Source organism: Nothobranchius furzeri, chromosome 6 (assembly GCF_043380555.1).
Source record: "Nothobranchius furzeri strain GRZ-AD chromosome 6, NfurGRZ-RIMD1, whole genome shotgun sequence".
NCBI classification, from domain to species: domain Eukaryota; kingdom Metazoa; phylum Chordata; class Actinopteri; order Cyprinodontiformes; family Nothobranchiidae; genus Nothobranchius; species Nothobranchius furzeri.
Window position 1 is genome coordinate 33255507 of NC_091746.1, and position 14386 is coordinate 33269892.

The window sequence follows — 14386 nt, forward strand, 5'->3', positions numbered from 1 at the left end:
TCTGAGCCCCTCCCGAATGACCGAGCTTCTCACCCTAAGGGAGAGCCCAGCCACCCTGTGGAGAAAATACATTTTTGTTGCTTTTATCCGTGATCTCATTCTTTTGGTCACTACCCAAAGCTCATGACCATTGGTGAGGGTAGGAACGTAGATCGACCGGTAAATCAAGAGCTTTGCTTCCAGCTCAGCTCTCTGTTCACCATGGCAGACCGGTACAACGCACGCATCACTGCAGATGGAGCACCAATCCACCTATCGATCTCCTGATCCATCTTTCCCTCACTTGTGAACAAGACCCAGAGATACTTAAACTCCTCCACTTGGGGTATGACCTCATCCCTGACCTGGAGAAGGCATTCTACCATTTTCCAATTCAAGACCATGGTCTCAGATTTGGAGGAGCTGATTATCATCCCAGCTGCTTCACACTCAGCTGCGAAGCGCTCTAGGGAAAGCTGGAGATTACGTTCCGATAAAGCCAACAGGACCACATCATTTGCAAAGAGCAGAGACATGATCTTTAAGCCACACCTGGTCCAGTGTTCCACAGCCAGGACAAAAACCACATTGTTCCTCCTGAATCTGAGGTTCGACACTGCAATGGGCGCTCCTCTCCAGGACTCCATAACAGACCTTACTAGGGAGGCTCAGGAGTGTGATCCCCTAGTTGGAACACATCCTGTGGTCTTTCTTCAAAAATAGGGCAACCACCCCGGCCTGCCAATATAGTGGAACTGCCCCTGATTGCAGAGCCATGTCAACCAACACAGCCCTACAACATCCAGAGGAATTCCAGGTGGATCTCAACCACCCCCTTGACACTGTAGAGTTTTGTTACCTTGAATCCAAAAATTGGAAAGCCCCACCCAACGTCCCCAAATGCTGATTCCTCTTGGTTTTCAAAGTACTCTACCCACACCGTTCCACAACGACCTGAGCCAAGGTCATCAGCACATCTCTCCCACCATAGAAGGTGTTGGTATGTTATGTTATGTTTATGTTTATGTATTTACCAGATGCTTTTGTCCAAAGCGACTTACAAGTAATAATCGGCATGTTGCCCTTGACGCTAACAATAACAACAACTTGACATCAATCATGGAGAGGAGGGAACAAGGAGTGGACAGTAGAGAGGGGGTACGGGTGCAGGGAGGGTGCTAGTTTAGAAGATACTCTCTGAAGAGCAGGGTCTTCAGGTGTTTCTTGAAAATTGGAAAGGAAGCCCGTTTTGGTAGTGCTTGGTAGATCATTCCGCATTTGTGGAACGATGCACGAGAAGAGTCTGGATTGTCCTGAGCGTGGTGTAGGCACTGCTAGCCGACGATCCTGTGATGACCGGAGCGGCCGGGCCGAGACGTAAGCCTTGCAAGAGAATTCAGGTAGATGGGAGACATACCATCTCAGACTTTGTATGCTAGTGTTAGCAATTTGAATTTGATGCGTGCTGCTAGCGGTAGCCAGTGGAGCTCAATGAACAGAGGGGTGACATGTGCTCTTTTTGGCTGATTGAAGACCAGACATACCGCTGCGTTCTGGACCATTCGAAGAGGTCTCACAGTACAGGCTGGAAGACCAGTTAGAAGGGCATTGCAGTAATCGAGGCGGGAGATGACAGTAGATTGCACCAGGAGCTGGGTGGCATGTTGTGTTAGGTATGGTCTGATCTTTCGTATGTTATACAGCGCAAAGCGGCATGAACGAGCAACAGAGGCAACATGATCTTTAAAGGTCAGGTGTTCATCAATCACAACACCCAGATTTCGAACTGTCTTTGAAGGAGCCAGAGATAGGAAGTCATTTTGGATTGAGATATTGTGCTGTATGGATGGTTTTGCTGGGGTGACAAGTAGTTCAGTTTTAGAGAGGTTGAGTTGGAGACGGAGGGAATTCATCCATTTTGCTATGTTGGTGTTACGTTCCCCGGTAGTTTGTGTGAAGTTTATGGTTGTGTTTTACTTTTCATGTCACACATCATGGATCCTCTGAGCCTTTGGGGACAAGGACTCTTTGACTCTGCCAAGGGCTGCAGAGTTCAGGACCAGCAGCCTTGTGTGAACTTTGCCCCAAATGACATCAACGGACAGCTCCGGAGCAGAAGCTGCAGCTGAGGCGGATTGGGACTGATTGCGGTTGCCACATGAGGAGGATAAAACGTCGTTGGAACCATTACATGGGGAGCAACTCCTACCCATGGGTTGACTCCACTCCATGCTCCCTTTTCTCTGTTAAATGGTTTAGTCTGCTAACATCTTGAGAAAGTGCTATCTTAAATGAGAGTAAATCTCTGCACTCTTCTGGTCCAAACTGTGGAGAGGATTTGTTTTAAACTTGGTGGTATTTTGTTATTAGCTTTAGGATCTTAGTTGTTTTGTTGGTACCAGTTAAAGATAATTTGTGGGTAAAGAAATGCCAAACATTTTGTTTGTTTTGTGTGTAAAACTTCCTGGTCCCAGCTGGGTTTTTGTTTTGTTTGTAAATCCTTGTAATTATAATTGAACACAAAGAAAGATAAATTATTATTTTACAACCCGTTTCATTCCCTGAGTTTTCCCCATAACTAGAGTCGAGAACGTAATAGTTGGAGAGACAGTTTGATATTCGTGCAGAGACAGTGTGGTCGTCTGGTGGAAATGACAGATAGAGCTGGGTGTCGTCTGCATAGCAGTGGTAGAAGAAGCCATGTGATTGAATGATCTCACCCAGTGAGGTGGTGTATATGGCAAAGAGAAGAAGAAGAAGAAGAAGAAGAAGAAGAAGAAAATATCATTTCTATAGCGCCTCTCAAGATAAAAATCACGAGGCGCTTCACAAAAACAAAAAATATAAAAATTGTAAAAATATAAAATAGCATTTCGAACATGTTTAAAAATATATTTAAAATGAGCAAGAATAAGCAATTGCGATTTAAAAGAAAAAAATGTTAAGAAAGAGAGAGAGTGAATAGGAAAGAGGGAAATCAGTGGATCCTGAGGAAGGTGGAATAGGTGGGGAGAGCAGAATAAAGAGAGAGTTGTTGAAGAAGGTCATACAAAAGCCAGCTTGATCTTCAGCCGCTTTTTGAAGGAGACCACTGAGTCCACTGATCTCAGGCTCAGGGGGAGAGAGTTCCAGAGTCTGGGGGCCACAGCAGCAAATGATCTGTCACCTTTGGTCTTTATTCTGGTGCGCTGCACAACCAGTAGGCTTTGATCACTGGACCTCAGGGACCTGCTGGGGGTGTAGGAACTAAGAAGATCACCAATGTAAGATGGTGCTTGTCGATGTAAAGCCCTATGTACCAGAACCAGGATCTTGAAATGAACCCTGAAGTTGACTGGCAGCCAGTGAAGCTGGAGGAGAAGCGGGGTGATGTGGGTGTATTTGGAGGACTTGGTCAGAAGCCGAGCACAGGCATTCTGAACCACCTGTAGACGGTTCAGGGAGGTTCTGCTCAGACACGTGAAAAGAGAGTTACAGTAGTCTAAACGTGAGGAGATGAAGGTGTGGAGAACTGTCTCAAGGTCAGAGCGGGACAGAATGGGACTCAGCTTAGCAATGTTGAAGAAGAGGTCCTAGTACAGAGCCCTGGGGGACTCCTGTGGCAAGATGGTGCACGGTAGAGGATTGTCCAAGCCAAGATACACTGAATGATCATCCTGTGAGGTACGATTCAAACCAGGTGTATGCTTTCTCTGTGATGCCCATGCTAGAGAGTGTGGACAAAAAGACGCCATGGTTGACAGTGTCAAATCCAGCCAATAAGTCGAGCAGGATAAGCACTGAGGATGTGGCAGTTGCTCTAGCTTCTTTTAAGGATTCCGTTGCTGCTAACAGAGCAGTTTCAGTGGAGTGGCCCTTTTTGAACCCAGATTGGTAAGGGTCAAGCAGACAGTTTTGTGAGAGGTATTCGGTGATCTGCTTGAAAGCCACCCTTTCAATGATTTTGGACAGAAAAGGGAGGAGAGAGATAGGTCAGTAGTTCTCCACATGATTTGGAGGAAGAGATAATTTTTTTTTAGCAGCGGTTTAACCTGAACATGCCTGAGAGAGGTGGGAAATGTACCGGATGTCAGTGAAGCGTTTATCACATGTGTGACTGCTGTGGCTACTGTAGGAGCAATAGCTTGGAGCAGCTTAGTCGGAATGGGGTCAAGTGGGCACGTAGTAGGGCGGCTGCACGTGAGAAGCTTGGACACACAGTTCTCAGTGAGAGGGGAAAAAGAGGAAAATGAAGCAGTAGGACTTGAGATGGTTGGGCTAGAAGGAGTTTGTGGTAGCGAATGTTCAGGAGTGGCCAGTTGAGTAAACTGTTTGCTTATAGCTGCCACTTTGTCAGTGAAGAATGAGGCAAAGGTGTCAGCTGATAGATTGTTGGTAGGAGGTGGAGACGGAGGGTTGAGCAGAGTTTTGAATGTTGAAAATAGTTTCTGAGAGTCAGTAAAGCTGAGAATTTTGTCAGTGTAGAAAGCTTTCTTTGCATCAGTGATGCTGGCCGAGAATGAGGACAGTAATTCATGAAATTTCAAGCACTACCAACACTATTTGTAGTGTTGCTGACCTCTACTCAGGACATTGTGGATCGGTGGGCAGAATACTTCGAAGACCTCCTCAATCCCACCGACACGTCTTCCAGTGAGGATGCAGAGTCTGGGGACTTTGCAGTGCAATGCTGGCAATAAGTCAGGCTCGTTCCTAGTGAGAGTTGGACTCCGCCAAGGCTGCCCTTTGTCACCGATTCTGTTCATAACCTTTATGGACAGGATTTTTTGGCACAGCCAAGGTGTGGAGGGCATCTGTTTTGGTGGCCTGAGGAGCAGGTCTTTGCTTTTTGCAGATGATGTGGTCCTGTTGGCTTCATCAGAACGTGATCTTCAACTTTCGCTGGAGCGGTTCGCAGCCGAGTGTGAAGCAGCTGGGATGAGAATCAGCTCCTCTAAATCTGAGACCATGGTCCTGATTCAGAAAAGGGTAGAATGCCTTCTCCAGGTCAGGGATAAGGTCATGCCCCAAGTGGAGGAGTTTAAGTATCTCGGGGTCTTGTTCACGAGTGAGGGAAAACTGGAGTGTGAGATCAATAGGAAGATTGGTGCTTTATCTGCAGTGATGCGGGCGTTGTACCGGTCTGTCGTGGTGAAGAGAGAGCTGAGTCAGAAGGCGAAGCTCTCGATTTACCGGTCGATCTACGTTCCTACCCTCACCTATGGTCATGAGCTTTGGGTAGTGACCGAAAGAACGAGATTGTGGATACAATCAGCCGAAATGAGTATTCTCCAAAGAGTGGCTGGGCTCTCCCTTAAAGACAGGGTGAGAAGCTCGGCCATTCGGGAGGGGCTCGGAGTAGACCAGCTGCTCCTCCACATTGAGAGGAGCCAGTTGAGGTGGCTCGGGCATCTGGTCAGGATGCCTCCTGGACGCCTCCCTGGTGAGGTTTTCCGGGCATGTCCAATCGGGAGGAGACCTAAAGGTAGACCCAGGACACGGTGGAGGGACTATAAGTCTCTCACCTGGCCAGGGAACGCCTTGGGATTCCTCCGGAAGAGCTGGCCCAAGTGGCTGGGGAGAGGGAAGTCTGGGCCTCTCACCTTAGGCTACTGCCCCTGCAACCCGACTCCGGATAAGCGGATGGATGGATGGATAATAATAATAGTTTCCACAACAATGTTGATTATTATTATGCTTTATTTGTAAATATAAAGAGGTGAACTGCATATGACCCAGATGTGATTCATAAATTCATGATTAACACTGGTCTGACATTAAGAACTGTCTCTCTAATCTCAGGCCCTGTCCACACGTAGCCGGGGATCTGCCAAAACGTAGATATTTTTTTACGTTTTGGCCTGTCATCCACACGAAAACGGAGTTTTTTCACACGAAAACGGATCTTTTTAAAAACTCCGGCCAAAGTGAAGATCTGCGTTTTCTCCGTGTTGGGTGTCTGCGTGTGGACAGACAAAACCGGAGTTTTAAGGTCCACAACATCACTTTCCGCGACAAAAAAATGCTGACATCACCTGTGCGACCTGTGTTTACACTAGCCGACAGCATGGATGCCCTCAGAGCTGCGCTCTGTCACTACCCAATTCATCAATTGTCCAAGCGCTTTCTGCTTGTTTGTTTTTGCAAGCGGAATTACTGCTCCTTGCGGAAGACCACAGACGAAGGGCGAGGTTAAGAACGGGGGAAGTACTGCCGCCTACAGGTCTGGCATGTCCTTAACAACGTATTTATCCGGGTACGTGTGGACAGAGTTTGTTTTTAAAACGCGGTGGTGTGGATGCAAGTTTCTGGAGGGGCGGATAATCGTTTTTTAAAAAACCCGGCTACGTGTGGACTAGGCCTTACCCCGGGTTTCCACGGGAGCCGTCAGCAGCACGTTACTGCAGCAGCACGTCTTGCTCGCGTAAGCTGCTGCTTGGCCCTATGGCAAGCCAAAACCGTCACAATACGCCACTTTCCCAACCCGTCTAGTTAAGAAATGGCGAAAAAAACGCCGTTTGATGTGCCAAGACGTCGTAAAATACGGCGAAAACTCTGCCAGAACGCCGTAATTTACGCCGTTCTGAACGGTCCCGTAGAACGCCCGTAAAATACGCCGTTTTTTCCGGACATTGAACGCCGTTTTTTACGTCACCCTAATCCCAGACGCGTTCTCTGTGTGGGTGGCGTAAAATACGGCGTTTGGTACGGACATTGAACGCCGCTTTTTTCGCCGTCCTGTGACATAAAACGCCGCTTTTAACGCCACTTTGTGACAGTTTTAACGCGTTTAAAATTCAACTTTACTCTCATTTATGCAGAGCCCTCCCCATGGGTTTCTCATCCACTTAATTTAAACTCCAGTGACCCAATGAAAGACGAGGAGGTTGAGGCAGCACTAATTCATCCCAGATTCGCCGGGCTGTCGGGCTGTGCGGATTGCTGTTTTCTAATACAACTCGGCTCTGTTTCAACTAATTTCACTGTATTGAAAAAGCCTTGAAATGTAGTAATATTATCAACAATGTGTCAACATTATTATTTTTTCTGTCCACCTGTAAAAGGCAGAAACGCTGTTTCAGTCAGACCTGATGATTACTTAAAAGTGTGGCTGCCGTATCAGTCTGTCCTCGTGGCTCGTGAGTCCAGGTGAAACATCAGTGCTCTTTCTGTCCAAAACTCCATTCTTCTTAAGTTCATCCACTTTCAGTATTTACTATTGTGACAGTGTGTGTGTGTGTGTGTGTGTGTGTGTGTGTGTGTGTGTGTGTGTGTGTGTGTGTGTGTGTGTGTGTGTGTGTGTGTGTGTGTGTGTGTGTGTGTGTGTGTGTGTGTGTGTGTGCTGTCGCAACATCCCGATTGATGATGTGCCCTGGCTACTTGGCCAAGGAAATGTTCCTTTGGCTGACTGTTAGAGCGTATGACTCTCACCCGGGAGTCTGGGGATCGAATCCCGTCCGAGTCCTCGTTTATCCACCTGGCCACACTATTGGTTTTTTTTTTTTTTTTTTTTTTTAACGACTGTTATACTTGTCTTACAGGAGCTTCTGAAGATGTTCTGTCTTGCTTCTCCATCATCACTCTCCAGCTCCTCAGACCAGCCACTCCAGAACCTTCCCAGATCCAGGATCAGAGCACTTTAATTAAAGTTTGAAACATGTCTGCTTGTTGTTCTCCTATAGAAGCCTTAAACTAGAATTTGCTAATGAGCTTTCTTGGCTAAAATATGCTCTTAAATGTTTTTATTTACATAATCAAGAAACACGTTTTTCATTGCTGCTTCACCAAGACATGACTGAAAATGTCCTCATGATCCTGAAACGCTGGTTAAAACAAATTACTTTTAACCTCTTATAAAACAAACGTGTCTGTTGATGATTATGCCCACTACAATACTGAAGCACCTGCATACTTGCTACCGATTTGCTAACTTTCTGTAATATTTGATATTTAAGTTGAAAACATGAACTGCTGTAACACAAATTCCAAATGTTCTAGTTGAGCACTTGTTTCTAATCAACTAATCATTATTTCTGTGATTAGTCAGCTTTTTCCTTTTCAATAAACACATGGAAAATTACAATTATCTTACTGAAAAATGGTTTAACAGTGTTGCACATGTATAATAATCTGCACTGGTTTTCACGGCGTTTTTTTCGCCATTTCTTAACTAGACGGGTTGGGAAAGTGGCGTATTGTGACGGTTTTGGCTTGCCATAACATGCTGCTCCTGAGACGCGGCCGACTCGCGCTGCTGACGGCTGCCGACGGCTCCAGTGGAAAAGGTTCTGTTGACCACAGCGGTTCCTATCAGCAGCTATGACGTGCTGCTGCAGTAACGTGCTGCTGACGGCTGCTGTGGAAAGCCGGGGTTAGTCAGCATTCTACATTTACTAGCTTAGTTCCGTGGAACCGAACAGGGTCGGTTCTGCGGTGCTGAGTGAGTGCTTGTCTTCTTGATACGATCTGGTCTCTGATCAGCTGTTTTCTGGTGTTTATTTGTCTGATTTTCAGACCCAAAGCTGTGGTTTGCCCTAGTTTGTTTGTTTGTTGACGTGCCAGTGGCCCAAAGCTTTCCTCTCAGTGAGTAGAAACGATCTTTCCTGCTCGTCGCTGATATTCCGCTTTTAATGTTTAGAATTAAATTTAAAAAGACAGAAGGAAAGAGGATGACCCATGATGTTGCTTTTAGAAAAGATGTTAGAACATTTAAATACATTCACTCCATTTCAACCAGCTGATTATGTTTTTATGTTTTGTTTCTAAATCTGTTTTGAGTCTGGCATCAAAGTAAGCAAACGCGATAAGTCTTTTCAGAACAATAAACAGAAAAATGAAGAAACGTTTTAAGCTGGAGCGTTTTGTCAATATAAAGAGTTCCAGTAGCTGAATTAATTCAGTCATCTGATAAACATACAAACATTTCTGTTAACACAGATTTTGTTTTTGAAACTAAAACAGGAGTCAAACAGCTGTTCTACATCAATTCACATGCCTGTCTTTGATCCGTTTGTGTCCGTTTTACAGACAGAAGTGAAGAAAACAGAATAAAACCAATAAAACCGGTTATAGATCTACGTATTTCTTTTGCACTCTTTACTTTCTTCCTCCTGCAGCTGAAGATGTAAATCTGTTTTAATCCTGCAGGAGGATTAACTCAATCTGCATCTTTTCATTAATCTTTTCTCTTTATCTTCTTTGTTATCTTTATCTACAGGTTCTGTCATCTTGTTCTCCTCTTTGATCTGTTTATTTTTTCTCTTCTTGTTTACCGGCTGTGGGCATTTGGTTTTTGCTTTGTCCCAAAAACATAAAATGACTTCAGAAAAATTATTAAATGTTATTCGAAAAATAGAATTGACTAACTTCTTCAGTTGAGTAAATGTTTCTGCCTCCTGTCTGCTTTTACTGTGAAATGTGTTTAGTGACATTCTTCAGGGGTCAGTCTGAGGTTAACATGTGATGACCCTGTTTGACCTTCAGACTGAAACCTCCAGCTTGAGTTTAGTCAGGTTTGTTTGTCCTGTTTTTCTCTCACTCAAGATTTAGGGATTCGATTGAAAAATCAGAGGTTTGTTCAAGAATAATCTGATTTATGTTCCAGAAACAGAATCTGCAGCTGAGAGTTTGACAGGAAGTCAGAACACCATTTGTTCACCGTCTGCAGCTGCCATCTTCTGTGATAACCACACAGAGGATGTTCCTGCTCCTCTTCATCCTCCTAGTCCTTCCATCACCCAGCCTGGTCATGACATCATCACCTCGTGCTGCAGCACTGTGGCGCAACAGAGTATCGTCCATCAATGCCTGCCAGCAGATGGAGGCGGTGGGCGGAGGCCTGACGATCCGCTGCAGTGGACTCAGACTGACTCAGGTCTGCACATCTGGTCACAGTTTCTATAAGGCTTGGTTCTGGGTGTTAGAAACAGTCAAATGTTCACAGAAATCCTAGAGAAAAGTCTCAGGTGTAATAAATAATGAGCACCCAGACAGGTGAGTTGGTTATCTTTGCTTTTCCTGGTCTGCTCAGGTACTGTATGTTCTTGTCTGCAGGTACCTGCTGGCCTATCCAATCAAACCACTCGTCTCTATCTGAACAAGAACCTGCTCAGCTCCCTGCTTGCCTACTCCTTCTCCACATTGTTTCTGCTAGATGAGCTTGACCTGTCACACAACCAGGTGCTCACCCATCTGCAAAATGCTGATTTACCAGTAAAATCCTACAGAAACCAGTAGTATTCCTGCAAGAACTAGTAGAGTCTTGCAGCGGAAACAAGTAACTCCTTTGCATGAACCATAGAACTCTTTAGAACCCAATAACTAGTAAATTCATGCTGGAAGTAGTAGTCGCCAGAACTCATGTGAAACTAAACCAGTAATCCCCTTAGGAAACAGTAGTCAAACCCATTGGCAACCAGTAACCTCCCAGTAGAACCTGACTGGTTTACTCACTTCCTGTTTCCTGTGGCAGCTCTCGTCTCTTGAAGCCGGTTGTTTCTTTGGATTGGCGTCTTCTCTTCGGTACCTGGACCTTTCATTCAACCGTCTCACCACGTTGGACCCAGCTGTGCTCAGTGGGCTTCAGGTCCTAGCCAACCTCACCCAGAACCCCTGGCACTGTGATTGCAGGATGCAGGTGAGTCACACCTGGACGGCCTCAGTTATGCCCCTGCTGGTATGTGATGCAGGTGGATGACTTCCTGTGTGTTCAGATGTCGATACCTCAGCTGGATGTAGACCAGTCTTCTCTGGAGAAGGTCATCTGTCAGACATCGGACCTCCCGAATCTAGGTACATTGACCTTGCTCACCTGATGTCACCTGAAGAAAAAGTTACACAACATGTGTTTTTATTCACAAACAGGAAATGCTATGTTTAGGATTCTAATGACATTCAAAATGTGATCCATGGTCCTGGCCCCCGTTTGTGTTCCAGGAGCTGTCGGACTTCCTCTGGTCGTACTGGTGGAGGACTGGGATCTGTGCCAGTCAGTGAGGAGAACCAGTGAAGTGGTCACCATGGTTACCATGTTCGTCTGGTTTTCCATGCTCATCTCCTACCTGTTCTACTACATTCAGCAGAACCAGGCAGTTGCTCGAAGACACTTGGAGTACCTCAAGTTCCTGGAAAGTCGGGACCCTTTCCGACCCAGATGAGGAGCTCCTTAAAGAGCAAGTCACCCCCAAATCAACTTTTTTTTGCTGATAAACTATATAAATGTGTGTCTAATTGTGCTGCAGACATGTGTAGTCAATAATTTGGTACTTCAGTGCACCTTAGTTAAAATTTAAAATTTCTGCCTAAAACTGTCAGTGTTGCGCCGTCGTCAGGAAAAAAATTCTGCACTGCATTTGAATTTAAATCTGCCATCGCTATTGGCTAACAGGTATGCCATGATGTAAACTGGTACATTATGATGTCACAATGCCTGTGTGTGTGTGTGTGTGTGTGTGTGTGTGTGTGTGTGTGTGTGTGTGTGTGTGTGTGTGTGTGTGTGTGTGTGTGTGTGTGTGTGTGTGTGTGTGTGTGTGTGTGTATTAGTTAGTGGCTCCGCCTCCCCCTCTCAGCCTTCTAGGCAACAGCATTTGTTGCATTTTTCAAACATGAAGAGGGAGTGAAGTAAGTTTCTTGTAGGCGGTGACTTGCTCTTTAAAGAAGATCCTTATGCAGCACTGAGACTTTGTACAACACCTGACCAAGAGTTTTATCACAGATCACTACCCCCCTTACATAATGATGTAGTAAAGTTCCTGTGAATATTCTTCAGAAACTAAACCTTTATTTGGTCAAAGAACTTCAAGGAACTTCTCAGACAGCATTCTTCTGGACTAGTGAACCCTCTGAAAGTGTCAGGATCCAGCAGGTGGAGCTGTTCCTCTCTTTTCCCAGGTGCTGAGTGGTTCCAGCTGGAGCCAATTACCTCATCAAGGCAGCAGTATTTAGAGGATTGGAGCCACCAGACAGACGTCAGCTGATTCTGTCTGTTAATGGAATGTTAATGTAGTTATCAAACAATAAAAAGATTTAAGAACAGGAGTGATGTGCTTGGTTATCTTGGTTCTTGATACGTCTCTCAGCAGCATTCTGAATAAGCTGCAGTACACATAACACATGTTCAGAATATTTGTGGGGCTTCTGAGACCAGCCAAAAGACCTTTCCCACACACCTATACATCAAAACTCTTGTGTGTAAGTTGTTGCCATGGTAATAGCCACACAACTTCCTCTTTGATCTGATTCAGTTCGCATGAATATATTTTGTTTCTGAAACTAAATAAACACACAAAATGTTTTTCTTTGTGTCTTTGAACGTTTGCTGACTCCAGTAGCCTGAAATAAAAGATACCTTGAAGTAGGGCTTGGCAATAAATCAAAAATGTATCGTTATCGAAATTTCTGACTCTTATCAAGATCATTTTTCCCATGTCAATAAATTTGATAATAAAAAAATGAAAAGGTGTGTGTAGGTTGGCAACATTCATGCCCCTTTAAGATGCTGTACCATTTTGAGTTACGTAAAAATGTGACTCAACATAATACACGTGACAGCCCCATCTAGTGGACAACTTTGTCTCTGCACATACCTGTAGTTATCGTACATTTATCGTTATCGAGGTGAAATCCTCAACATATCATGATATTGATTTTAGGCCATCCATATCGCCCAGCCCTACCTTAAAGGTAAGTAAACTCAGTAGCATCTGGACTCAAACTCCAGATGTTCTTATGCTTCATGGGGAGCAAGGCTTTCAGCCAGCTGGAATCAGGTTTGCCTGATGTTTCTGAACCTTAACGGATTCTTGACTGATACAGAATCTGGATCGGGTCACCAAAACAAAACCAATTAAATGGTCAAATGACAATCTGAGATGGTAAACCACAGCCAGGTGACCCACTGGGTCGGGATGTTTCAGATGCAGGGTTTTTGCCACAGCATAGATGAAGTTAGATGGAGTGAGTCATTTTTACAAACAGCAAAGACAACAATATGGCATGTGCAAGGCATATTTAAAACAACAGGGATTCTGCAATATTTTGGTAAATTATAACAGCTGTCTTTTCCATTCTAGAGATGTAAAGTAGTGTGTGAGGTCATTAAACATTTACAAGTATGAATACATTATTTACATAGAATAATTACAAGGGTGACAGGCTCAGAAATATCAGGGTCCAGATTTTCCGTGTACAGAACATCTTTGGAAGTAAATTAAGCTACGTTAGAGGTTTCAAGTGAGAACATCTATGGATTCACACATTAATAATATTATTATGAATGTTTATCATTTCTATGACACATTAAGAAATATACCCTATTTTAAGTGTATCAGTGAATTAGGAATGTCTGAGGTCTTCGACACTTTAACTTGTCAAATTCTGATTTGACCAAATTGATAAACAATAGTTAATAAAAGCGAGTTCACTTCCTGAACAATTCAGTTCTAGCCAGCTTCCTGGTTTGGCCAACGGGGCAAGCAAAGCACAGGGAACCATCCTCTGTTTTGACCTCAAGGTCAAAACCTTCTTTGCAACACTTGCAAGTTGCTCAGATGCAACAACTCATCGGACGTGGAACGTCTTAGCAGACTCCGGTGATAATTGAATTAAAAAGGACCTTTGAGATTCCAGGAGCCAATCCATCCGATGACCGCACCAACCTGGCTGCCTTTCCTCCAGACCACCGAGACCTTCCAACATGGGTATTGTAGACCTGCATGATGGCATCAGATCATTTTATGAATAACTGATAACTTGTTAAACCATACAGTCAATCCAGACATCACAAATTTCTCAGATACTTAATTAGGTTTTGCGACATTACATCTAAGTTTACATTGCATCATTTCATTCATTGTCTCGGTTATCTTGTTCAACCATCACCCATCGTAATTTGTTCTGTGTCATCATTAGTTTAGAAATATAGTATTGAATAAATTTTTATAAACTATATTCTTGACTCTGTCTGAATTATTATGAAGTATGTGTTTCCCTGGCAGTCCAAATAACCCAAGTTCATATTAAATATAATATTTGAAGACCAATAAGGTTGATGATCATATTTATATGGAATATCACATCTTACTGATCAATCAATAAAAGTAACTACTTCCATCACATTACATATTATGGCGAGCTAGTCAGGAGATTTTAAACTTCAAAAGGATGATGTAATCAGTTTATTATTACTTTTGTATTGTGTAATAAAATGTTATTAATTGTTAGTGAGGGGCAGATTAGTTTGGATTAGTGAATATTCCATGGTGTTTAGTATAACTTTTATAAACGGTGTGGGAACTGCTTTACAAACTTTATTATAACTATTGCATGAAACCTTTATCTTGTACTTATTTACTTTGTCCGCCTGGGAATATTAATATTAAGGAGGAGGAGGAGGAGGAGAAGAGGGAACTACATGATAAAATTACAATAA

General features: G+C 44.0%; 1 protein-coding gene across 4 annotated transcripts; it reads left to right on the forward strand.

The window, feature by feature from the left end:
- The first annotated feature begins 8205 nt into the window (after positions 1-8205).
- On the forward strand, positions 8206-11248 carry LOC107390302 (leucine-rich repeat-containing protein 3B). 4 transcript variants are annotated; one of them, XM_070552137.1, is made up of 8 exons: positions 8206-8329; positions 8473-8541; positions 9384-9470; positions 9563-9832; positions 10012-10137; positions 10430-10594; positions 10671-10749; positions 10894-11248. In XM_070552137.1, exons 4-8 carry the CDS (start codon positions 9656-9658, stop codon positions 11112-11114), a joined length of 768 nt encoding a protein of 255 aa, XP_070408238.1. In that variant the 5' UTR covers positions 8206-8329; positions 8473-8541; positions 9384-9470; positions 9563-9655; the 3' UTR covers positions 11115-11248. The 4 variants fall into 4 exon arrangements, with proteins under 4 accessions (XP_070408238.1, XP_070408237.1, XP_015822417.1 ...); XM_070552136.1 differs by lacking the exon at positions 9384-9470; XM_070552138.1 differs by lacking the exon at positions 8206-8329 and having other exon boundaries at positions 8448-8541.
- The last annotated feature ends 3138 nt before the right edge of the window (positions 11249-14386 follow it).

What these genes read in the sequence shown, in the direction of transcription:
- LOC107390302 (XM_070552137.1), top strand. Translation starts at nt 9,656, where the DNA reads ATGTTCCTGCTCCTCTTCATCCTCCTAGTCCTTCCATCACCCAGCCTG. An exon ending in GTGGACTCAGACTGACTCAG is followed by an intron (nt 9,833 to 10,011) that starts GTCTGCACATCT and finishes TCTTGTCTGCAG; the next exon opens with GTACCTGCTGGCCTATCCAA. An exon ending in ACTGTGATTGCAGGATGCAG is followed by an intron (nt 10,595 to 10,670) that starts GTGAGTCACACC and finishes CTGTGTGTTCAG; the next exon opens with ATGTCGATACCTCAGCTGGA.